The 26899-nt window shown below is 45.1% G+C and overlaps 1 protein-coding gene across 4 annotated transcripts; it reads left to right on the forward strand.

Moving 5' to 3' along the window:
* Positions 1-76: 76 nt before the first annotated feature.
* On the forward strand, positions 77-26595 carry elmo2 (engulfment and cell motility 2). Of its 4 annotated transcripts, none has more exons than XM_062545795.1 (23): positions 77-115; positions 1777-1876; positions 6275-6380; positions 6785-6825; positions 9371-9443; positions 9839-9889; positions 10282-10451; positions 11839-11938; positions 13581-13732; positions 14211-14289; positions 16203-16238; positions 16818-16868; positions 19156-19278; positions 19647-19766; positions 20167-20271; positions 20760-20868; positions 21233-21369; positions 22091-22254; positions 22706-22818; positions 23333-23440; positions 23808-23890; positions 24032-24109; positions 24570-26595. In XM_062545795.1, the coding sequence occupies exons 3-23, from the start codon at positions 6303-6305 to the stop codon at positions 24768-24770; spliced, it is 2172 nt and encodes a 723-aa protein (XP_062401779.1). In that variant the 5' UTR covers positions 77-115; positions 1777-1876; positions 6275-6302; the 3' UTR covers positions 24771-26595. The 4 variants fall into 4 exon arrangements, with proteins under 4 accessions (XP_062401779.1, XP_062401781.1, XP_062401782.1 ...); XM_062545797.1 differs by having other exon boundaries at positions 13581-13726; XM_062545798.1 differs by lacking the exon at positions 16203-16238.
* Positions 26596-26899: the final 304 nt, after the last annotated feature.

Raw genomic sequence — 26899 nt, forward strand, 5'->3', positions numbered from 1 at the left:
ATGCTTTGTAGCCCGCCTAGAAGGCGAGGCTTCAGCGCACTTCGCCGCCTGAAAGGCACCCACCCGTAGATGTGCAGAAATCTAGCGGTGGCCCTGATTTGTCGGAAACCATGGGGTAAGGGCTATACACTTATAAGCATGTTTTGCTTGTACATTTCAAAATAGTGTAGGGTTTAATTTTGATGTCGCAATCAAGCGTTTCATAAAAAACGTAGCCGAAATGTGTTGGTAGGAAAATGGAAAGCGCAACAGGAATAAATTACGAATAGCTGAACTCCACATTCTCTTCTCTATGAAGATCACATTCGTATTCCTCTAAGGTTAGCACAGATTCTACTCTACTGCAATGATGGTGACATTTGCTTAGGTTTGTGGTGGATTAAATCGCCCATTTAGTATTTTATCCTATTCTTATAACGGTATGTGAAGCACACCGATTTTAACCAGTGGCGATGTCGGTGTCATTAGCCTAAACCAGTCTCAAGTAGCCATGACTTCACATTGCTGAATTTATCATCTGAGCGCTGCTTCAGGCTTGATGTATGAATAATTGGCATAGCCTACTAGACAAACTCAAGACATTTTACTGCCCCATGGGAGACAGCGGGATAATGAGACGGCTTCAGTGCACAATCGTCTAAATCATTCGTAACTTACAGTTCTATGGTGAAATAACAGCTACTTGCCTGATGGTCCGCCTATTGCCTGTTCGTTGCAAATAGCCTTTTGCCTAAAGGAGCATTGATTGAACAGATGCCTCTTTACACGTGAAATACAAGGTCGTTGGTCTAACTAGGCTACTAATGTAACTGTAGTGTGACTACTACTAGAACGATAGGCTGTCACATAAAGAATCTATGTCTCTCAAGTCGAATCTTTCAGCCGTCCTCTGCTTTCCAAAAAGCTTGCAAATAGACGAGTTAGATTTATTCATGCGGTTTTCATGTGTAGGCTATAGCCTAGCTTTACCGATAACCTATTTGATGCACAGTAATGCAGTGTTTTAATTGGGGAAGAAAGAGGTCTGGCGTGAAGGTCTGAGACAGTTCTAACCCACTAGGATACAGTAACTGCAATGGAGTTCCGATGATTACGCTCATGATAAGGTTGATTGATTTGCGTCATATGGTGGGTTACCTCTCTGATCTATCATTGTTGCTGTTTTGTCTACACATGGAGAATAGGCAGAATTCAATCAATTTATCTAACACATAGCTGCTCAATGTCTTGATACATTGTAACTGTGTAGGCTACCTCAGGTTCACACAGGTCACACATTTGCGTGTAAGCACATACTTACATCTCTGTTGCTGTGTTATTACACTTTTGTAGTTGGCCTAGTGGTTGCTGAGTAACAGCACCGCACAGCAACCGCACAGCCTAACTGATGTAGCACCATGTTCATGACCACGCTTCATCTTGGAAATGAAACCATATTTCTCAGACTCCGAGTCTTCTGAAATGGAACAAGCATTTCGGAGGGTGTGTTTTAATTAGAAGTAGTTTATTATCATACATCAGACCAGCTATAGGCCTACGATATCAGAAAGGCTGTGCATTTGTTGTGAAAATGTTTGAAGGTAGGCTATATGCATTTTATATGTATATATATAATGTATGCATTTTCTATATGACTGTATGCCTTTGAAAATAGGGTTGAGCTAGAAACCATGTATTTCAATATCTGCTGTTTTATGGGCATTTGTGCAGAGGCCTATGTGCTGTGCCCCCTTGGTTTTACTTGTCCTAACAGGTGTTACTGTTGTTTCTCGACAGGGAAGCTGGGGTCTGAGCTGTGAGAGCAAGAGAAAGAGAGAGCTAGAGTGACCCGCGTGCTCTCGTAAGGTGTGCCTCCTGTTCACTGTTCCTGTTGCAGGTATGCTCTATTAGTCATCGTCTCCGTGCCATGCAGCTCATACCTGTACTGAAAGCATTCCTGAGAGAACATTGAAGATAGGGAAATACATCCAATGATTAGAACTTAGAACAAAGACTGGACCACAAATAGTTTTATTTAAAAGCTTGGAAGGCTGTTTTTTTTTTTTGGGGGGGGGGGGGGGGGTCCATATGCCATTCATGAGGCCGACAGGAAGTAGAATTGTGTTTGTTGCTGCTGAGCATAGAACGTGTTTGTTTTTGTTCCTGCTCTCCTGTCCGTGGAAGGTTCGTACTTTGTGGCTTAAGCCTAGAACCACAACTGCAACTGAGCTTAGTTTATTTTTTTTGTCTGCTGTGAGTGAGGATCAGAGGCTTTGCATTTTAAACACTGAAAGAGAGAGAAAAAAAAAGTGTGTCTGTCTGTGTCTGTCTCTCATCTCTGTTGAACTGTTCCGTTAAATGAAACACTTCATGTGAACATGTGGCCGCTCAGGTCGCGTCTCATCTCCTCTGCACTGTTAAGGCGGAGGTCTAGCCAACTAAATTAAGGTTGCTTCTCAGGCTAACCCAGGCATCTGTTTTCAATTCCCCGCTTTATCGCTGAGGTCCAGGGGCTCTGCTGTGACTCCACAGGCCATGCTCTCTCTCTCTCTCTCTCTCTCTCTCTCTCTCTCTCTCTCTCTCTCTCTCTCTCTCTCTCTCTCTCTCTCTCTCTCTCTCTCTCGCTCTCTCTTGCTCTCTCGACTACCCCAGTCCGTGGTTTTTCCCACCATTGTGGTCGGCCTGGGGCATTCCACCAGAAAGCCTAAATTGTACATGGGTTTCACGTAAAGCTGTACTTACAGCATTTCTTTCTCTCACACTGTGTGTGCCTACACTGCTGTATTCAGCAGACCAAGTTGGACAGACCAAACAACATGCGCTAAAAGGCAAGAAATAGTTAATGGCTGTGCCAGGAAATGTCCGTGTGCATTTTTGTGCATAGGAATCTCAATTATTTAGGCATTGTTTTGGTGATGTGACAATGTGAATTCCTGGTTCTCTTGCAAGTAACCTGTGTTGGTATTGCACGTTTTAATGATATTATTTCTTCTGGAGTGGTAATAAGTCACTGGTTAAAAAATAATAATTTCACCTGCCAGTGATGTAACTGTGTTTCAAATTAAGCAACATCCTTAAAAAATCACAGCCAATCATAACCAAGCTGCGTGCGACACACTGCCGAAGGACATGACTGCAGTCAAATAGGGTTTCTGTTGGTCGGAATCTCAGCTATCTCTCTTTTCTTTCTCAATTTCAGATGTAGCTAAGCCACATACTGACAGTTCAGGACTTTTAGTACAATGAGTGGATGCCACGGAGAGTCCTTCTGAAAGAGCCCCTAATGAGTTTCCTCTCCCATGACCAGCACTGTTATGCTGTTGTAATGGACTGCTCAGTTTGGGCTCTCACAATGCTCGGCTTTGTGCTACGGTCGGTGACAGGGAGTCCAGTTGTAACTGGAGTTGTGTAGCTCGCAGTGTTAACGTTAACCATCTCCGGACTGATTCATGCCTCACAGCGTGAGCTGTCTGTCTGTTTCTGCCATTTTCCCCAAACGGGAGTCGTGACGAGTGAAGAATTTTTGGGCTGAAACATCTCAAGGAGAGAAGTAAAGTTTGTTTTTCTGGGAACATCAAAATAAAGAGTTGTCCAGAATTGAAAGGTTCACTGGTGTTTTAGAAAGGACACATTTTCTCTAATTATAGACTTTTGGAGAGAGTTTTGTGTGTATGTGCACACCCTCAGACGAGACGTTCATGTTGAACCTGGCTTGGTCATTTTTTGACGACTTTAAAATGAAAGTGTATGAAGCCTTTTGTGCCATAAATTCTATGAAGTAGATCTGCAGATGTTACTAGGTCTGTTTTGTGTCAGGAGCCATGTGGTTGCTGCATCCTAGTTCCCAAGCCGAGTCTTATACCTGACCTGCTTTTGGGTTGCTTCACAGGAAGTTTGAGTCAATCCACTTTCAGAACATAAATATTTCATGAGGCGACACCATTTAGTAAGTGTCTTTGATTCTGTGATCAATCGCATTAGAGGCTCCATAATACAAACTTTCACTACCAGGCTTGTGTAAAGAGGGATCTTGTTTGTTGTGGTCATCCTGAAAGGATATAGACATGTTTCCTCACAGCCAGTCGGTGAAAGATCGGCTAAACAAACATGGATGCCTTTTAGTGGCAGTCATACCGGGGCCTGCTGGCCTAGCCTGAGTGCCTGTCTCCCAGGAGACAGAGAGGGGATTCTGGGAGCAGACTTGCTCTCTGATGTCTTTGGGCTCGTTCCAGCCATTGTATATTTGGCAGAGGAGCAAGCGCTTTGACGTTTTCCTAAAACAAACCGGCTTTTTTGGACACCTAAAAAAGCACCCTGCCCCCCACTCCCCCACCCCAACCCAAGCCACTCCTGTCCCTTCCCCCTCCCCTCCTCCCTATCCCAAGCCCTACTCTCAGGGACTTTTCAGACGGACAGGAAGTGTGTGAATCAGCCTTGTTACGCAGTCTCGGTCATCACCCTGTCCACTCGCCCTGTGCTCTGGCAGTGAGTTCCGCTCAAGGGCTTTGAGAATGGCTGCCGTGAGAAAGTGACCGTGTGCAAAAAAAAGAAGCAAAAAACGCTGGTGTTTTATTTGTGAGCGTCAGAGCTGCTGGGGGAAGCAGAGCGATGGCTGCTGGATGATACGATAGCTCTGGTCTCCGGCTCATGGATCCGAGTGGGCTTTTTTAACGCGGCTGTGGAAGCACAGAAGCAGGAGCCCACGTAAAGGTGCAAGGGGGCTCCTGAGTGGGTGTGCAGTGCAGGCGCAGCCTGTCAGAGGCTCGCCGAGAGAGGAGTCGATTACGCCATGGTGCAAAATGTGGGCATGCATGTATGTCTGCCAAACGTGTGTGTGCGTGCGTGCGTGTGTGTGTGTGTGTGTGTGTGTGTGTGTGTTTGCCAAAGTGTGTTGGTGTGTGTGTGTGTGTGTGTGTGTGTGTGTGTGTGTGTGTAAGAGAGAGGGAGAGAGTGTGAGAGAAAGAGATACAGAGAGCATCTTCATGATGCGAAACTGTAGGTGTATTAAACCCATTCTAATCAGTGAATGAGTTTTACAAGCAGTGGCTCCAGGCAGTGGAAATTGTAATACGAGGCATGATGATGCCCTGCTCCAGAAGGGTGCCCAGCGAAATGGCTATACATCTGTCAGATTTGAGGTTTTTATTAGCCTATATGCCTTTGTCTAGCCTATTTTGGTCCTTTTTTGACCACAGCACTCAAATAATCCCTGCTGTTGCTAGCCGTTGCGTCCTGAGAGGAAGGATTTGGGTAATGGCCCAGCTGTATCTGTCTCTGTGGTGAGGATTAAACCAAATGGATGCGGATCTCTTTCACCGCAGTGTCTCTGATGCCCTTTTTAAGGTCTTCGTATCTCTATTTTTTTTTTTTTAACACAGCCCTTTGCATTGACATGTGGTGGGAAACTTCCACTGTCTGAATCATGGCTGGAGCAGTCTGCTCTTCAGTCAGCTCTCTCCAGGAAAGAGCTTTCATCATGGCCAGGACTCACTTAACCCAAATAGGGTGATTTTTAGTTTTTTGAATATATATACAGTATATATCCCATATGGTGCATTAGAGTGTAGACCAGCATGAACAGTCTTTTATTAAATGTAGAGACTAAGGTCGTTGATTACTGACTCCACTTCCACCTTCTCTGATAGAGATGCAGCATGTCAACAGCAATTGTATTGTTTGAGTTGTGCTATTTCTCTTATAAGTGTATAAAACCAATAAGAGGAAAGCCAGAAAGCTCGAATGTCAGATCTGTAATTGTTATAATTCAAATGTACGGTCATTGAGTTGGGTAATTTACAGATGAAATATTAACACTACGTGGTAGAGGACTGCAGCATCTTCACAGGCAGTCATGTTGTCATGGACACCGAATCTTGACTATTCACGCTGAATCACTAGATTGTCAGTGCTGGAGGGAAAAAAGGGAAAATGAAAATAAAAGCTAGAAATGCATTACACTTTTCATTTGAAATAGCCTTTGGAATAATCAATCAGCTCAGCTGCAATGACTGGCTTCTGGCCATAGTGGTTCCTGACCACCAGCTGAATATTGCTCTTCAGAAACAGGTCCAGTTCCAATTTTGTTACAGAAAAAGACTTGAATGTGTGTGTGTGTGTGTGTTTTTTTTTTCTCTTGTGTGTGGGCAGGCTAGGATACCCAGTACTGTGTGGGCCCGTTGAGTGCGTGTGTGCGGGTGCGTGTGTGTGTGTTTCTGCAGAGGGATTCTCCGTATGTGTGTCGTCCTCATTCTCTCTCTCTCTCTCTCTCTCTCTCTGTCTCTGTCTCTCTCTGCAGTGCCGCGCCAGCAGCACGTAACAAAGCCATGCCTCCCCCGTCGGACATCGTGAAGGTGGCCATCGAGTGGCCTGGTGCCAACGCACAGCTCATCGAGATCGACCAGGTTGGTGTCCGTGTGAATTGCAATTCACACGTTCACAGAAAGCACATTGGGAAAGACAAGAGAAATCTCTCTGGTGCCCGTGGCTATTTTAGTCTATGGCCATACTTACTTCCCTAAATAATTAAAGTGAAAAACAAATCTGTTCCTGGGCTTCGCAGGCAGATATAAACGAGTACTTGTGAATTTTTACATAATGTGTGTGGTTAGAATGCTTAAGTCAGATATCATTGAGGTTTTTTTTATTAACATTAACATTTATTATTAGCATATTTAATGTGGATTTATGTTTGTTCAGTTTACTTTAAAGATCTACATATTAAAAGTATTGTCCTAATCCTTTTGCAAAAAAAAATGTTTTTTTTAGACAGAGATTGGTTTTTAACTCTCCTCATTTGTTTTTGTAGAAGAAGCCCCTCTCCTCCATAATAAGAGAAGTGTGTGATGGGTAAGAAGCACACATACACACACACACACACACAAAATGAGAGAACAGCTTATAGCAGTATAGCTGGACTTTTTTTTGTGCATTAGGATTTAATTGCCCAACAGTTTCACAACATAGTGGTGTTATGAAGTGGTGTTCACAGGATTGTTCTCAGGATTTGTGGTATGTTTTCTTATGTAAGACCACCAAACGTACCGTGTGTTTGGAAAACAGGCAGGCTAGGAAAGATCGGGAACACAACCTGACACACTTCATCTGCTAGCTAATAACACACACCCCCACACGCTCTCTCAAACACACACACACATACACAGCACATCACAACACACACACACACACACACACAGCACATACAGCACACACATATACACACAGAGAACAGACAGACAGACAGACACACACACACACACACACACAGATGCAAAGCCACTGTTTTTGGAATATGAGACACACATCAAAGGCTCCTTCACAGACTAATACTGTGGTTTTGTGCGCTGATGTTGGGTGTGCAAGACAAACGAGCAAATATGGAAAAGAGAACTTTGCATTCCTCAACCGGTGTCTGCAATCCTGCTTCTAGTCCCCTGAGGCTCCCGAGCATTTCGGAGAATCCGAACCCATTTCTGTGTGAGATTCAAGAATTCATCTCTCAGTTTGTAAACATGGCAACTGGAAAAACAGACACACCTCTCTTCCCGTCTCTCCACCCCCCCCACACACCCCCACCTCCTCCACCTCCCTCTAAGTGCACCAGTTTTTATTCTGTCATCTTTGCATCCGCCAAGTGCGCTCATTAAGAAGACACAATTAACTCTCCTCCTTCTGATGGAGCGCCGGAGCCAAACGAGAGGGGAGTGATATTTCCCGCCTCTCCGCGTCGCCCTCCTCGTGTCTGCCATACTGTTCCTCTCCTCCTCCGTCGGGCTCCTAGCCCTGTCGGCCTGCCTCTCTCTCTCTCGCGCTCTCCTCGGCCGTATTCTTGAAAGGCCTTGTTCCTAGACTAATAAAGGCGAGCTAATGGTCCGCAGATGGTAGCCAGACGCAGCACTGGAAGACTTCACTGCTTATATAATCACTTTAATTGCTTTCCCTATGCCAGTCTGAGGGATTTCTCTCTCTGTCTGTGTCTCTCTTTTTGCTTTCCCCCTCTCTTCCCCCCATCTCTCTCTCTCTCTCTCTCTCTCTCTCTCTCTCTCTCTCTCTCTCTCTCTCTCTCTCTCTCTGGCTCTCCTTCCTCTGTTGGTCTTTCCCTCTCTCCGACATCCCTCTGCCTGTGCTTCTCAAATCCCTCTGGGAGCATTATATACTGTTCATTGTCTTTCCATGTCCTATTGTTTCACATAAACTCGCCTCTTTCTCCCGATGTGCGATGTTTCTCCATTCAGTGTCCTGCTGTCTTTCACAGACTCCTCTTCTCTATCTGCCCATTCCTCCCACTCATCTCCCTCTCTATCTCTCTCTCTCTCTCTTCCTTTCTCTCTCTCTCTCTCTCTTTCTCTTTTACACATCTTGCGTGCTGACACAACGCCTACTGAAGGTCTACCTCCCTATCAGTCTCTCCATCTGGACCGTTTAACAACCCAAAAAAACAAGCAACGCTCGAAATTGGCTCTAGCCAAGAGCCGCAGATATCTCAGAGACCTGCCCTGGAGACCACAAGTTCACCATCAGACCTCCAGAACCGTCACATGTCCACCTCCGTTTCAGCTTGTGCTCTGTGCACGGCATGGTAGAAATGGCCATTGGTTTCTCATTTTGAAATGTGCCTTTATTTGCAAGCCCTGAATTATGGCGAGGCTAAGAAGATATGCAATCAAGATATGCAGTGATGAATCTGTGCTTTGTATAATCCAGTTAGTTGTGGTGTGTAGGCTCCAACAAAATTGAACAGAGAACCCCAAATATAAGCTTGCACTGAAAGAGGATGAAGAACACTAAATAAGTCCACTTGAAACGTTTCTAATCTTACAGACTACATATGCAAATGCCTAATATTTACAGGATTGTAAACATTTTGGGTCACCCCATCCTGAGAGCAAGCTTTTGGATTTGTCAAGATAAAAAAGAATTAACACAGAGAGTCATTGACCAGTGGAGGATTTGAAATGACCAATCAGAGGGCATTCCCACTAACATGACAGTCCCAAGTATGGCGTACAGTCTGTAGGTGTATTTTCACAGGCAAAGTATTTTCACTATCGGAATTGTTCAAGTGTCCAGTCAAATTGAGACAATAAGAAGTTCATATCAAACAACGGAAATGTTAAGCGTTCACATGTCAAGTCTGTTACGCAATACATATCTCAATTTTGTTTGTGTTTTTCATCCTTGGTTGACTGAGTCATTTTCTGCGATCTCCAAGAGGACATACAGTACACATGAACTGGAGAGATATGATGACTGAATGAATGGACTTATCGTGTGTGTGTGTGTGTGTGTGTGTGTGTGTGTGTGTGTGTGTGTGTGGGTGGGTGTGTTTGATAGAGGTCATGAGAAGGCTCTTAGTGTAATTACAATGGCCACTTGCTGTTTGTGTCTCTGGCAGCTGGTCTTTGTCTGGGTCGGAGCAGTTTGCCCTGCGCTATGCCGACGGTCCTCAGCTGTACATCACAGAGCAGGTGAGACTGTACGCTCAAGCACACACACACGCGCACACACACACACACACACACACACACACACACACACACACACACACACACACATACACACACATACACACATACAGGCTTACACACATATATACACACACATGCACACATGCGTACACACACACACACACACACACACACACACACACACACACACACACACAAAAGCATAATATACCCCACAAAGTATGAAACTGTTTCTATGCGAAGTATAAAACTCTTAGGTTGCCCTCATGACACGCAAGCTCTTTATTTTTGTACAAAGCTAATTGAAAATTGATTCGATTTAAAATAAGATTTGATTTTATCCAAATCGGATTAATTTAATCTAATCCCAGCCCTGAACTCCTTTTTTTCCACAGAGCCGTGGCGAGATCAAGAATGGGACCATCCTTCGACTAGCCATCTCCCCGGTAAGCTCCTCGCGTTTATTTGGGAATTTGAGGGCACTGCTCATGAATGTTTCAGTACACGTGGTCGTCATTTGCCCGTGCGCTGTGATTGACCGTACGTGGTCAGCTGGTCACCGCCCCCGGCAGCAGCCGGCGGTTATTTCCAAATGGCCAGCGCCGGCGTTTGGAACAGTCTAGAGTGTAACGGTCAGGGTCGTGCCTGCTGAAAATGGAGCTCGTTATCTCATGCCGCTGATCCCTGTCCCCCTGCGTGCCGGCAGCGGCAGGCCACTAATGAGTGGCCTGTAATTGGGGGAGATCATCGGCCGCCTCTGCCCCCCTGCCGGCCTCCCACGCTTGACCTCTGTACCTCCCTCCCACTCCACCCCCCCACCCCACCCATGTCCCCGTAGGCTCGGGCGGCGCGGCAGCTGCTGGACAGGATCCAGTCGCACGGAATCGACGCGCGCCTGGAGGCCCTGAAGGAGCTGGCCAAGCTGTCGGCCGACCCCACCTTCGCCACCGAGTTCATCAACATGGACGGCATCAGCACTCTGGCGCGCCTGGTGGAAAGCGGCACACAGTGAGTCTCAGGATGAGAGGTGGACAACTCCGGCTTCAGAAAGTTCAAGTCCACTACCAGGGATTGGTTCACTTTGACTAATTTGCTGGCATCACAGGGAATTTCAGTAGTTACTGTAGCTGATCTACCTAAAGTCCTAGGACATTGAACAGTATATATCTTACAGTAAACAGAAAGCAAAACGTCAATCATCCCTTTTCCAACAATGCAGTGGATTACTTTCACTACAGGAAGAGGCAGGATATGTGTAGACAACTGCCATCTTGGTGTTGCGAAATGTCCTTGTACATTTCTATGGGGCATTATGTAAGTGCTGTGTCTCATCATTATAGTGTCTCTGATCTACGTAGCTGGAGAGTTGTTCTAAATAGAGTTAGCTGGTTTAGTGACTGATTGGAATGAATATGCGATAGGACTTCTGCTTTCTGCAGCTGGGTTCTCCACCTCTGCATGGTGGGTGTGTGGACCGGGCGGGGTGACATGGGCTGTCTGTGATCGATTAGAAGGACTTTCCTCTGGGAACAGTGTTGTGATTTGTGGGAGTCTTCTTGTCTCTGGCAGACTGAACTTGTGTTTTTCCTCTGTTTACAAAATAACTGAGATAGAGATACATATTAATTTGGTCCTTGTGGAAATTCATTCTGTACCAAATGTTCAAACAACTGCAGAATAACTGGAACACAGCACCAACAAACAGTACTCATAACACCAATAACCAGTAGACATATTTCTACAGATCTCTACATTGTAGAATAGTGAAATGCAGTGTGATCAGTATCATAGTACTAAGTGAAGTATTATCATTCTCTGAGATCCAAGTGTCAACAGTGTAAAGGGTCGTTCACACCAAGAACAATCACTATAACGATAACTATAAGCAAATATGTCTCAATGACGACGCTCATGCATAAGCTACAACGTTAACATGAAGAATGTCATCAAGGGGAATCACATTTTAGCCATCACATTCATTAACACAAGGAGAGACGTTTTTTATTGTTGGTCAGTGTGGACGCTTTTATGGTTATGGTTATAGTTATCGTTATCGTTCTTGGTGTGAATGCGAGCCTGGTTGGTTCAGAGGGATGGCACCGTAGAGCATCTACCTGATGACAGCAACTTTTATACCTGTAGGGAATGTAATGTGTCACTACTAATAGGCTGTGCATTCCTTACCAGTCACGATTCACAGATCCTTGTCATGGAATGTTGCTGTTGTCCAGCAGTCTCACTGGCCATGTTGAGATATGAGATGTGACATGGGTTTTAAACCACCTGTTATCTTCTTTGTTCTTTGTCTATTTATCAGTTCAGTTCCAATGTACCACAATGTTTGTGGAGACAGCTGTACTGTTTGACCTGCTCAACTGTGTTTGCCCTCTTGTAGTTTCGGTGAGATGCTAGCCTTTACTCTCACGGCGTTCCTGGAGCTGATGGACCATGGCATCGTGTCCTGGGACCTCATCTCTCTGTCCTTCATAAAGCAGGTGAGAGAAACACGACTGACCACTCGCAAGCGATGAAAGCGAGGACCTCAATATCAGTAACGCTCTTATGATATCGCTCCGTAAATGCGTAAACTGAGCGAGCGGGTTATGCAGTGTTGTGCTAATTGTGCACTTCTCTTCAGGGAGCAGCACAATGGCAAGGGAGCAGTAATGCAGTTGTGAGTGCTCACAGTGATTTAGAGCAGAACAGAACAGTCCGTCCCCGCGGCCCAGTCCCGGAGGATCCAACTGACTCCAGCAGCACCAGAGCTGTCAGGAGCCACATGTGTAGGAGAACCTCCCTGTGTCAGTCTCAGTCAGTGTAGGCTAGCAGTATTTTCCCATCAACAGAGGAGCGAACTCGCTTATCACTAACGGCAATAAAATCCACCTCATCATGTAGGGGTTTTGAGAGGAGAGCAATCATCCATCTTCTCTCTCTCTCTCTCTCTCTCTCTCTCTCTCTCTCTCTCTCTCTCTCTCTCTCTCTCTCTCTAATTGCTTCACCTCTGAACTGCCATCCCCTGCCGTTACTGAGTGGGAGTGCTTGTTACCTAGCAACTTTTAGTTTCGGACTGGAGTTTTCCGCAGTTGTCTAGTCTGCAAATCAGTTCCTTGTTGTGCTGTTTCCATGCTTCTCCAGTCTCAAGAGAGCATGAGCATAGATAAGTATCAAGTTGGGAGGCTACTGCTCTCCCATATGTCCACATAATAGCCACATTGTTTGCTGTTTATTTACTTCTTACTTGAAGACTTGAAGCATTTCTATTTTATATATCTTTGTTTATTTCAGCTCGTACAATTGTGATTGTGAATAGTGTCAAAACATGGAGCAGATGCGATCTGGGCTTTATGCCATGGTAATATTGTCAGCAGTTAACATAACAGTTGGGTTAATGTGTCCATTCATGGAACATTTCCGAAACGACAAATATTAGGACTTTGATGATTCACAGCCCAGCTGTGAATAGGCTTTTAAGGCTGGTTTCCCAAACATGGATTAAGCCTAGTCTGAGACTAAATGAGAACATCAATGACAAATCACTGAAGAAGGGTATTTAGTTTAGCAAGGCTTAATCCATGTCTGGGGAAATCACCCTCAGACATTAGGCCAATGTCGAAACCTCCAAAAGAATAGAATAGTCTGAGGAAGAGCCGCATGGCTCGAAACCTCACGAACAAACTAAAAATACCTATGAATGGGAGCTACTGTATCTAGTGTCTGGATTATCTTGTGTTCTTTTGGATACTCTTGTACTGAATCCGGCACCCATCCAATTTTCGGCGTGGGATGTACAGTATGTGGCCTTAAGGGCCGTTCACACCAAGAACAATAACTATAACGATAACTATAAACAAATATATAATTATACAAATATATACAAAAATGCAAAACGACATGATGAGCGATATCGTTGGGGATCACTTTCAGACCAATTTCGAAAACAATAAAAAGCTTACAGCCAATCAGAACCCATCATATTTTAGTCATCACATTCATTAACACGAGGATAGACTTTTCTTATTATCGTTGGTCAGTGTGGACGCTTTTATCGTTATGGTTATGGTTATCGTTATTGTTCTTGGCGTGAGTATCACCTTGGCGTGAGTGCTTCAATGTCGGACCTCCCCCTGTCCCCAGATTGCGGGCTACGTGAACCAGCCCATGGTGGACGTGTCCATCCTTCAGCGCTCGCTGGCCATCCTGGAGAGCATGGTGCTGAACAGCCACAGCCTGTACCACCGCGTGGCCCAGGAGATCACCGTGGGACAGCTCATCGGACACCTGCAAGTGTGAGCACAGACACGCACACATGCACGCACGCACACACACGCCGCCGCCGCGGAGAGGCCCCCGCTGACTCACACACACCTCTCTCGAGGCTCACACGCATGCACGCACGCCCCCCATTCACGCCACGCCAAAGACGGTAAGCTTGGCGCTGTGGCCGGTCGCCATAATAAGGCCTAGACAGCAAACGCTGGTAAATGACTTTTTGATTGCTGATTTAATAGCACAATAAATAGCTAATTTACTTTGGGAGTTTGTTCAACACTGCAGTTGTAATTGCAGTGTAATGTAATGCCATTCATTGGCTTGGAACTGCTCGAGTGTCATTAGATTCCCTTCGGTGGGATTTATACTGAGTGGGGATTTTCCTCGGAGGCTAGCGTCGTAGGTTGTCCACGCTGGTAGACAGTCTGAACGTATTGGAGCATGCCAAGAACAAGGTACCTCTAACTGTGTGCTCCACGGCTCGTATGCCCTCAGGTCAAATCAGGAGATCCAGACGTACGCCATCGCGCTCATCAATGCCCTCTTTCTCAAAGCTCCTGAGGACAGGCGACAGGTGGGTACTCATTTATCACACGACCATCTGACCATAGAACACCACACACACACACACACACACACACACATGCACACACACACACACACACACACACACACACACACAAACACACACACAAACAAAGACACATGCCTCAGCTATCATACATCCACCCCATTGTCACCGTCCATGAACACACACACACACACACACACACACACACACATACACACACATCTCAACCAAGCGTGACCGCATGTGCTCACCCCCCACCCTCCTCCCCTCCCCCCCACCGCTGGGATTCCCTGCTGAAAAATGAGTGTGTGTGTAGCGTGTCACAACGGCCCATCACTCAACGCTTAACACACCTCTGCGTGGCGTCTCCGCTCTCTCCGAGCGAAGAGGGGACTTTTATTGTGGAAGATTTATGTCCGTCCTTGTCCCCCCTGTGATCTACCAGTCTGGGAACATTAGGCAGCCTTCCTGATGCCCCTGTCGCCAGTGTCCTTCTCGCTGTATCAATCCTGACTGTCGCTGTCGAGTGTGTGCCCTGTGTGTGTGTGTGGCGTAGCAGAATGCCGACAGTGCCACGATGGTTTTGCTTGATGTCGAGATGCCGCTTGAGTAATGTCCTCACGTTGGTTTAATAGACTAACAGATTCACTGTGTATATAGGCTACATGCACGGAAGGTTGTTCAGGAGCTCATTGGTTTCCGGTGGAGCCACAGGTGTGTTTGAACCTGCTGCTGTTGTTAATGTAATTAGAGTCTACACGGTCAAGCTTGGTGGTTGCACCTAGTGAATCAGCATGTTACGACGTAAAAGGATTTTGCGCGTGTTAAAATTGTTATTATCGGGCAAACCATATCTTCAGTGTTGCAGTGAAGATGCAAGGAGCGAAATATAGCAGAAGATGCAGTAACAACACAGCTAACGCTCCACCAGAAACAAGTGAGCTCCTGAACAGCCTTCAGTACATATAGCCTATTCTCACTGAATTATAAACTGCTTTAGATAAAAAAAACCTTCACATGATAGAATGCTTTGCCCACATACCATCAGACTCACTTGTGCATGTCTTTCCACTTGAATGCATACTTAACGCTGCTATGTAAATCCCCCTCTACCTATGGCGTGAAACATGCTAGCATAACACAATAGATATGAGATATGAGCCCCACCCCCCCCATCCCCTCCCCCCCGTAACCTTTTGTCATGTTCTCATGGAGAATTACACACACAAGTGTCCGAGCGCAGCAGGGAGGGCAGCCATTTTGTCTGGGTCACCATGGGAACTGCCTTTGGCAGGCTCGGCGTGACAGCTGTAGTTGTAGAGTAGTACTTTGGTGTGGAGGGACACAAGTGGCGCTCATTCATTGTTCTCACAAGTGGCACGTCGCCCACGCTCATTGGCTGACGCCGCCTCTCCTTCTTTTCATCATCTTCTATTTGTTTTTTTTCTGTCTTCTCCTTCTTCTTCTTCTCCTTCTTCTTCTCCTTCTTCATGTTCTTCTTTGCCAACCTTTGAAAAGTTGTTTAAACCCCCCCCCCCCCCCGCGTTTGAAGGCCAGTGATTCACCGAGAAGGCGGCTGCATGCTTATGCAAATGGGTAAAATCCGCTGGGGTGTCATGTCGCCACTCTCTCCGTGTGAGGCTCTGCCCCTGCTGTGCTTGTGCTGGGGCTTTGAAGTGCTCTCACTGCCACTGCCACCAGCTGCGGCGCGTCGCCACCGTACTTTGGCTGTGTATCTGTTGTACTCTGTCTGCTGTGCCCATCTCTATGCATGCCAGCCTATACTCGCTCTCTCGTGACGTGTGCCTGTGTTTCATGGTCTATGTGTATAAGTGTTGCACTCTCTCTCTTTCCATTGCTGTCCCACCTGCATCCCCCACTCCCCCCCCACCTCCCCCGACACCCTCGTCCCTCAGGAGGAGCATACTAACCCACTGGACCAGCGGCTCACTGTGAGTAATCACACCGGGACTACGTTTACCACAATGCCTTTCACCTGACCCACCTGCACGCAGCCATTTTAACACCAAGGGAACAAGCCCCAAATGCCTGAATATAAATATAAGTACGAGAGATCCTCAAGAGTTTGTGCTTTGGAACTTTCCGTAGAGCAAGAGATGACACTCTTTTGTCTCCCCACTTTAGAGAATGTTAGAAACAGGCTTGCTAGGTTGCAGAAATCATACCTAATATTTTGATAAGCCATCCCTATGTAGTTAGTGCACTACCATTCCATTACTATAACAACGGATGAAGTGTGTAGAATATACAGATGTAGATGTAGTTAGAGATGTTGTTTGTAGATGTAACAGTTCATAGATATTTGTAGACATACAGTATTAGTCAGCTGTATATACGGTATTAATCAGCAAGCTCGTAGTTAGTTTCTCACGGTGCATGTGCCAGGATGCCAGACATTGGCAGTCACTCAGCTTAGACCTGTCCCGCTCTTGCTCCAGGCCAGGTGGGACTGATCTCTCCCCGCGTGGAGCGCTTGTCTCTGATTGGACGTTCTTGTGTTCTCTCCACAGGAAATGGCAAGCACCTTGGCCCAGAAGCACCTCCGATCCATCATCCTCAATGTAGGTGTCAAAGCCTTTAGTGGTGCTCCTGTTATTCTAGAGAACATTGACCTCTAAAATGTAGCTTACAAATTCATGCATCTTACACTCAGAATATTTATTCGAATATCATCTAAATTGAATATTTTATTAGACATTTTGTTCTTTTGAAGAAATCTAGCTCTAGTCTTACTGAAACTAAGAATTTTACTCAGTGGTCCTGCAACATAAATGAATGCGGAGAATCATAAGCATATTATAAGCCAGTTATTTCATGTAGGGGTGCAGCCTAAGACACTCAGAAACAAATTCTTTTAGCTAAATAAAATATGCATCCTCATATCTCTGTGTTGAATAAATGAAATCCCCTGGTGAAAGTTCAAAAATGTGCCTGGTCTCATGCAACCGTGTCCCAAAATTCATAAAATAGCAAAATAGTAGTGCTCTGGTAGAATGAAAAGTAGACCTGATGAAGAGTGAGAAACTGGAAATGTTTCAGCTGTTCAAAGTTAAAGCAGCAGTATTTCAATCATGTGTTTTTTAGTACGTATTTAATTACGGTACTTCGGATTGGGAAAAAATGTAGTTTATAACAAAGTAGTTTGTATTTTGAGTATTTCAAGACAATTTCCCATTTCCAAGGGAACATTTCATCACTCATTTAAGTATACTACCTATGACTATGACAATAAGCTATGTTTATCATAGTCCAGGAGCCAAAGGCCAGAATCTTGGTGAACCTGGTTTTGTTTTGTTTTGTTTTTTTATTTGCTGTTTCTTGTTGCAGAAGGGTTACTCAGTAGCAATAGGGAGGGTGCCTGTTATCCCTTGGGCAATTCCCTATATTCAACTCTAAACACAGTGATAGAATGGAATTTGGGCAGCATCACTTCTGTCGACATTCAAACAGCTCGCTCACTACTCCCTCCCCCTCCCTCCTGTGCAATTTAAACTCTCCTAAATGCACATTTTGTCAGTTATTGGCTGGAGCACTGTTTGTTTTGTGGTGCAGGTTGCACTGTTCCCAGGGTGTTCAGGAGACAGGAAGCTAGCAGATAGTGGGGAGATATTTGCTCTATGTGACAATTTTTTATTTTATTTGTTTTTTGTATTTTTTGCACCTTTAATTAATTCCATATATATCGGGACACCTTACAGGACGTTGTTCTGTTTGGCCCACATTTGTGTATGTAGGCAAGAGGCACAAAAAAGGAAATGCAGTTCAGTTTAAAAAGAGGCCGACCTGGTTGGTACTTGGTGTTCCAAAAACACATGAATGAGTTTAATTCCAACCTGTTTTGGAAATGTGTCTTAATTAGTATTATAGCTTACAATTGAGATACACAGAGGAGAAAAGGTCAAGATTGTACTCTCTGCAGAGAAGGGCCATCTGAACACAGCAAGTGTTTGCGGTCAGAGAAACATTCTGTCTGTCCATTAGCTATTAATTATTCATAACTCAGGTTTTACTAACCTCAGTCTGTCCATCAGCTATTTATTTTGCAAAACTTAGGGTTTTTATTAACCAGCAGTCTGTCAGTCAGCTCTTTATTCAGCTTATCTCAGGGTTTTTTTGTTTGTTTTGCTGATTGCTGCCTGCCATCTGAAGAATATGGCAGTTGTGGACAGTTATTGGGGTTGTGGCCATAGCTTCATGGGCATATTTGGTACAACAAAGAAAATTAAGCACAGTAAGAGTTATGTTTGTATGTTTTGTTTTCAAGGCCAATTTAATTGTGATAGAATTTGGTTATGTAAAGGACAAATAAGGACACAAACAGATGGGGTATTCCCATTAGTCCTCCAGGATTTGCATGTAGTTCTATGTTGGGCTGGAACACCTCACAAACAGCAAGCACAGCAGGGCATTGGCAACTACTGTATATCATCAAAAGATACCAGTTGGCCTGTTAGCGAGCTTTAGGCAAGCTCTCCGACAGCAGCACAACTGCTGTTAGTGGTGTTTCCCGTTTTTTTGTGTGCCATTAAGGTCGTCAGTCCACTAGTGTTAGAGAGCAGAACTCCTTACGGCTGCTTTAAGTCATCACCAATGCAGTGTGACGCCAGAGGACACCATTTTGAGCGCTGACGCATCCAGCAGAATGCACTTGAGCTGAATGACAAGGCTGCATCGCTATGGCGACAGCAGTGCGGGAATAATCAGGCAGGAATCAATAGCAGAAGATGGCACAGGAGTCTCCTCTGAGTGCCCCTCTTTCATCTCTTCTCTCTCTCTCTCTTTCTCTCTCTCTCTCTCTCACTCTCTCTCACTCTCTCACACACACACACACACACCTTTCCTGTGTAGCACATCATCAGAGGGAATCGACCGATCAAAGCGGAGATGGCCCACCAGCTCTACGTGCTGCAGGTGCTGACATTTAATCTGCTGGAGGAGCGCATGATGACCAAAATGGACCCCACTGACCAGGTGCAGTTTTAATGGACACTGTGCCCCGGTGTGCTTTCAACACTACTGATTTTATTTCCTGTCCAAATGGATTTTTAGAATCACATGTTATGTTACTAAAATTCAGGTCATTCCTCAATACAATCCAATATGTTCTTCTTTTAGAAGATCACCTTGACAGGTAAAACAGTGAAGAAAAATGAAATGCCCTAAGCAAACAACACCCTGTGCCTTTGCAGTGTGCACCCACTGACTTCATAATATAGCCTACTTCTACTGGAAACAGGGGCTGGAGACTTTGTGTACAGATGCATAACATTATATAACAGAATATTAGGAACAATGTGGCGTATTTTCAACACAATTATTAACGTATGGATTATCTTTAGGCACAGAGGGACATTATATTCGAGTTGCGACGGATTGCCTTCGATGGAGACAACGACCCCAGCAACACAGAGAAGAGAAAGGCCATGTACACCAAGGACTACAAGATGCTGGGCTTTACTGTGAGTGTCACTAGCTCCCCCTAGTGTCACAGCTGTGCTATTGCCATGCATGCATCCCACACTAATGAGGACAGGCTGTTATGATGAGGGGGTTTCTGAAGTGAATTTGGTGACGCAGTGAGAATTATTTCTAACTTGATGAAAGACATTGAGACGATTCAGGCGAACACTAATCTTTTCAATATTCGCATCAGCTGCATTTATGGACACCAATTACTCAAAGATTCTGAGTCCGTCCCCATTGAAGGATGTTTTGGTTAAAAACGTTAGTTAGAAGTATGGATATTTGCGGGTAGCAGAAAAAAAAACTGTTATTGAACTGTGCGCTGTGTTGTTGTCTGCTGCTGTAGTCTGCTGGCTGGCACATCTATCATTCCCCCCTGTGTGTGATTTTCTGCAGAACCATGTAAACCCAGCCATGGACTTCACCCAGACTCCCCCGGGGATGCTGGCCCTGGATAACATGCTCTACCTGGCCAAGCTGCACCAGGACACCTACATCAGGGTGAGCCCTTCCCCAAGCCCCAGCGCATATGAACCAGACGTTACGCAAAGCAGCATTGACGTTTCCAGTGCAATGTCCCCGTGGTCTTGACATCTCTTTGCATTTCTGGACGCAAAGAGACCAAAGTTTACAGGAGTGTCTAAACCACCCAGTGTGCAGCGTCAGCCATTTTGTTCCTTCCTGGATCACGTCTCTCCTGCGCTCCCACCAGGCTTTGGCACGGTATTAAAGGGTCCATCTGCAAACATCTGGAGCTGCTTATTTTCATCTTTCAGTTTTGATTTGCCCTTTAAAAGACAGAGCGGACACTGTGTATAATAACTGATGCCAGTGCATAATTTGGGGAGGGATTCCGTGGCCTTGTATGCTTCTGATTTTTCGCTTCAGCCGTTTATTTGAACGTTTATTGAGTGGCTCTGGGATGACGTGCCAAGACTACATGAGGTTATTGAGAGAGAGATGATGTCTTTTTTTGCCCTTGTCCCCAGATTGTTCTGGAAAATAGCAGTCGTGAGGACAAACACGAATGTCCGTTTGGCCGCTGCGCCATCGAGCTCACACGAATGCTGTGTGAGATCCTACAAGTAGGAGAACTGCGTAAGTGTCTGCATAAGGCAGGGAAACACACACATTCAAACACACACTTTTCCTTCACAACCATCGGTAAGGAAGAAAGTCTAATTTAACAAATAAACAGTTGTCTCATCCCACCCATGAGCTTAATATAGTTTAGCTCTGCACCAGCTGTTCTCCATCTGTGTAAAGGTCAATAGATGTCCGTTCCTGACCTTTGAAAAGTGTACTCCTAATACAAACCAAAATACAAAATACAGACAGTATGCGTGTGTGTTTTGTCTCTTGCACCATTTTGTGACTTTTGGTGTGTGTGTGTGTGTTTGTGTTTTTGAATGTGTGCGTGTGTGTGTGTGTGTGTGTGTGTGTGTGTGTGTGTGTGGTCCAGCGAACGAGGGCTGTAACGACTACCACCCCATGTTCTTCACCCACGACCGTGCCTGGGAAGAGTTCTTCTGTGTGTGCATCCAGCTTGTCAACAAGACCTGGAAGGAGATGAGAGCCACTGCTGAGGACTTCAACAAGGTCAGGGAGAAGCCCAACTGTGTGTGTGTGTGTGTGTGTGTGTGTGTGTGTGTGTGTGTGTGTGTGTGTGTGTGTGTGTGTGTGTGTGTGTGTGTGTGTGTGTGTGTGTGTGTGTGTGTGTGTGTGTGTGTGTGTGTGTGTGTGTGTGTGTGCGCGGAATACTTCTTTATTTATGGAAATAATTTACTTAACATAATCTATTAATAATTTAATTTTCTTTAGTGTAACACAGTTTCTTTTCAGACCCTGACTAGCACAGCTTATTCTCATATGCATGAATTTATAATGTATGTTAATGTTTGCATGCATTTTGTATAAGTTCATATATAACAAATTAGCTTAATGTAGCCTCTTGTGAGTACAAAGTTATGTACATGTGTGTGCATATTCATCCTTGTGTGTGTGTTTATGTGTTTCTCTCTCTATCTCTATCTCTATCTCTCTATCTCTATCTCTCTCTCTGTGTGTATGCGTGTGCATGTGTGTATGTGTGTGTATGCGTGTATGTGTTTGTGTGCGCACATGCACGCATGTGCCTGTCTGAGTGTGCACTATTACATGTGTGTGTGTGTGTATGGCATGTGATAACCATTATCTCCTGGTGTGTGTGTGTGTGTGTGTGTGTGTGTGTGTGTGTGTGTGTGTGTGTGTGTGTGTGTGTGTGTGTGTGTGTGTGTGTGTGTGTGTGTGTGTGTGTGTGTGTGTGTGTGTGTGTGTGTAGGTGATGCAGGTGGTGCGTGAGCAGATCACGCGTGCTCTGGCCCTGAAGCCCTCGTCTCTGGACCAGCTCAAGAGTAAACTGCGCGCCCTCAGCTACTCGGAGATCCTGCGCCTCAGGCAGTCGGAGAGGATGAACCAGGACGACTTCCAGTCTCCCCCCATCATGTGAGAGGAGCGCAGTGCACACACACACACACACACACACACACACACACACACACACACACACACACACACCACCTCTTCTCTCTACCTGTCTGTCTTTCTCACTCTCTCGCTCTCACACACATACTGTACTCACACTCGCGCACACACACACACACACACACACACACACACACACACACACACCACCTCTTCTGTCTGCCTTCCTGCCTGTCTTTCTCACTCTCTTGCTCTTGCACACATACTCACACTCACACACACACACACACACACACACATAGAGAGAGAGACTAATACTAACATTATCCCTACACTGTGTTTTTCTTGCGAAGGATTGGTTGGACATTTATTCAATGCTCATGAATCACCCTAGACCTAATCCTAGCCCTTGCATTTTTGTACGTGTCTCTGTGCGTGTGTGCGTGTGTTTGTGTGTGTGTGTGTGATTCAGTGAGCTCCGTGAGCGAATCCAGCCGGAGATCTTGGAGCTGATCAAACAGCAGCGTCTGAATCGGCTGTGTGAGGGCAGCTGTTTCCGCAAGCTGGGCAACCGAAGGAGACAAGGTGAGACGCTGCAGTCACACCGCCCTTGACCCTCACACTCTCACACCCCATGTGTCCGTACTCATCTGGGAGAGACAGCTATGTGTCTATGGAAGTCCCACATCTTTTAGAGATCTTACAGAGAGGCTACACCAAGCACTTGTGAAGTGTTCTGTTTATGCAGCATCCGCTACAACGATTAGCTTCCACCATAATCAATGGAACTGACTAGACCAGAAGTGATAGTGGCTTAGATGCTGGACAAATTCCACCAGTCTTCTAAAACAATTTTTACGCTCTGCGAACAGAGCACTTCACTTACCCTGGTACATTACCCCATCTCATCCTTTTTTGTCATGTCTTATACCATAGGAATATTCTCTCTCTAATGATAAATATTTTGATATTTAGATAGACATTATCATAACATTTGCCTATTTTGATGATTAGGTATACCGGTATAATTTTCTTGGGTAGAACTATTTCAATGTAACTGAAACATCCTTTCCTCCTCTCTTTGGGTAATGATTCACAGAGAAGTTCTGGTTCTGCCGGTTGTCTCTGAACCATAAGGTTCTTCACTACGGGGACCTGGACGAGTCCCCTCAGGGAGAGGTGCCCTTTGAGATGCTCACGGACAAGAGTGAGTGACCTGACCTTTCCTCTCTAACCCTTAACCTCTAACTGTCAGGGTAATGACCTAAGGCTGAGAAATGACCGGTAAATCATTAACCGATAAACCATTGAAAGTAGAGGCGTTGATAAACGATCACACATGTTTGGTTATCTGTAAATGGTTTTGATTATATTCACGGGTTGGGGATGGATAGTTATTTAAACTCAAATGGGATTTGGGGCCCCCTAATCTAAACCCTCCTGAACCCAATTTGTAAGCATCTTTGGGAGTTATTGCTCGGAAAAAGTAGATGACACCATGCTTGAGGGGAAGAGGGTAAAAGGATGATGACTCATCGCTGACTGACTCAGACTCGACCTCTTCTTGTGTCCAGTCCCGGTGTCTGACATCAAGTCGGTGGTGACGGGGAAGGACTGTCCTCACATGAAGGAGAAGAGTGCGCTCAAGCAGAACAAGGTATTGTGGCCGCCACCGGGCCTCGCCGCACCCCGACGCCACCTCTTCTGTCTCATAAAGGCAGAGTTATTGCTGGACCTCCTGTATGTGCTGCCCAGTGAGTTATTCTGTTCTTCTCTGGGTTTTTCTTTTTTTTTTTAGGAAGTGCTGGAGCTGGCGTTTTCCATTCTCTATGACCCAGACGAGGCACTCAACTTTGTGGCCCCCAATAAGTATGAGGTGAGCTTCTCGAATACTGCTGTTATCACCATCACGGCAAATGTGGTGGTGATCAACTGTAATGGTCATTGGCAGGGTGTGATTTCTGTCATGGTGATTTATGGTCACTGTAATTTGGCTGGCTAAAATGTATTATTGTTTTGTTTTGTGTGTGTGTGTGTGTGTGTGTGTGTGTGTGTGTGTGTGTGTGTGTGTGTGTGTGTGTGTGTGTGTGTGTGTGTGTGTGTGTGTGTGTGTGTGTGTGTGTGTGTGTGTGTGTGTGTGTGTGTGTGTGTGTGTGTTTGTTTGTGTTTGTTGTGCATGTGTGCACATGTGTATTTGTGTGTGTGCATGTGCACGTATGTATGTGTGTGTGTGTGTGTGTATGTGTGTGTTTGTTTGTATTTATGGTGCATGTGTACTTATGTGTATTTGTGTGTGTGTGTGTGTGTGTGTGTGTGTGTGTGTGTGCCTCCTGCAGTACTGCATCTGGACAGATGGTCTGTGTGCCCTGTTGGGCCGGGAGATGGGGAGTGACCTCACGCGCAGCGACTTGGACACGCTCATCAGCATGGAGATGAAGCTCCGCCTACTGGACCTGGAGAACATCACCATCCCTGAGGCCCCGCCCCCCGTGCCCAAAGAGCCCAGCACCTACAACTTCACCTACAACTACGGCTGAGCTGAGTGTCTGCGTGTGTGTGTGTGTGTGTGTGTGTGTGTGTGTGTGTGTGTGTGTGTGTGTGTGTGTGTGTGTGTGTGTGTGTGTGTGTGTGTGTGTGTGTGTGTGTGTGTGTGTGTGTGTGTGTGTGTGTGCGCCTGTGTGTGTGTGTGTGTGTGCGCTTGTGTGTGTGTGATTGAGTGTGTATGTGTGCATGTATGACTGAGAGTGACTGGCCTTGCATCTCAGAATTCTATTAGAAGAAACGTAGGGAGCGATCCATTCAAACCCTTTACAGATCTTCACTGTCGAGAAAAAGAACAAACAAATATTTTGACATAAAGCTGCCCTCAAGTAATTCATGCAAAATAGTGCAGAGCATCGGAACCTTTTTCTAGAAGACCTTGCAGCATTGCTAACAGTATAAGCGTGAAACGTTTTCTTTATTTCTCATAAAGTGATCGTTTGTTTTATGGATCACTTAAGGCCTTATCAGATGTGTCCCTGTGTTTACTTCAACTCGTTTACCTGCACGACCCTCTGTAATGACGCCAGTGTTTTAATAGTCGTTTTATTTTTTTTGTTCTTTACGAGTCTTGTTTCGCAGGGACCAAGTGTTCACAGACATGGAGAGAAAAGAGTCTATTTAATCTCTACTAATCTCAATCAGTGTTTATTATTTGGAATAGAATTCTATTTTTGTAAATGCTGTAAACACCAGAGAGAGCTAAGATTGACAGGACCGGACGGTATGATATCCCATTACGAGTGGGAGTGTTGCGCACATTAAAAGGAAAATGCAAGACTAGAGCTCTTCCACCAACTGCACTCCAAATTGTAGTCATTACTGCTGTTAAGAGGGAGGTGTTTAGAGAATGAACCATCTCATGCCCTATGGTACCCTTAATGTCTTTTATTACAAAGCTGGCAAATGCATGACATTGTTCATTGAAAGGAATACGGGCTCTGATGCAACGCAGGCTTTGAAATCGCTTGCATTCAAAGCGCTAATGATGTTCTCAGATACCTTGAAACGACCTGAATGAGATATCTATTGAAGGACTTGAATGTACCTTGATCAGGTACTATTTTTTCAAAAGGAAAAAATGAAAGCAAAGATTATATCAGAGGTCAAGCATAATATACTAGTATACTAAACGATGTGTCGGGTCGAGGGCTGGGGACACAAGTGAGGTGCATACTGTAACAATTCTAGAATCGGATGTTCCCAAAAAATGTGAGAACTCTTCCTTGAAGAATCCACTGGTGCATGACTGGCCAATACATGCAATTCTTGGTACACCAAGAGTAACACATCAGCTTAGCGTACATATCATGAGAGTGGTCAAGGCTATATGGACTCCGTACTTTATGAAGGCTACTGGTAATGGCTCACGGACATTAACTGTACTCTGTACGATGTTTTTCTGTGTATTTTCCCCAATGATGTCGCCTCCACTGTGGACGCTGTGTGGTTCTTGATTGTGAAGGAATGTTTTTGCACACCGACAACACTAAAGGAGACCGATGTCTGATGCCACGACCAGCTGAAGTTTAGCTTTGGAGTTGAGTTAGGCATGGAGGCTTCTGAGAGGGTTATCACTGGTGGAAGGTCCAAAAACCTGGGAGAACGCTCAATCTTACGTTATTTTAAAGTTGCTTAACCATTACCCTGTGGAGGCTTGTGATGGTAGTCATTGACATGTTGTTAGTGGAGAAATAACAACATTTTAAAGTTTAAATATGGTATTCATATATAAATCATTGTCTGTATATATTGTGCTGCCTTATTGAAATACTTGTCATCAGTCTGTGTGAATAAAATGCAAAGTTTAATTGGTCAGTATTGGTGTTGAAAAGTCTTTGTTACTTTCTGTGCATGTTAGGTTTCCACAGTACTATTAGCCGTGGCTTATACATTGTTTTTGCAGAATTTCTTCAGCTATGAGGTTAATACACAGGGGCAGTTTATATGGTATTAATGTGGTTTTGTTTTCTTTAAACTTGCATAAAACACTGTCCTGCAGCTTATATACAATGTGGCTAATACACCGGAAATTACTGTAGTATCTCCATGCAGATCTATCTAACCTTGTCACGCAGTTACATATTAGTAAATGAGTGAATATTTCTGAGATGATTATTTTGCC

This window comes from Sardina pilchardus, chromosome 9 (genome assembly GCF_963854185.1).
Source record: "Sardina pilchardus chromosome 9, fSarPil1.1, whole genome shotgun sequence".
NCBI classification, from domain to species: Eukaryota; Metazoa; Chordata; class Actinopteri; order Clupeiformes; family Clupeidae; genus Sardina; species Sardina pilchardus.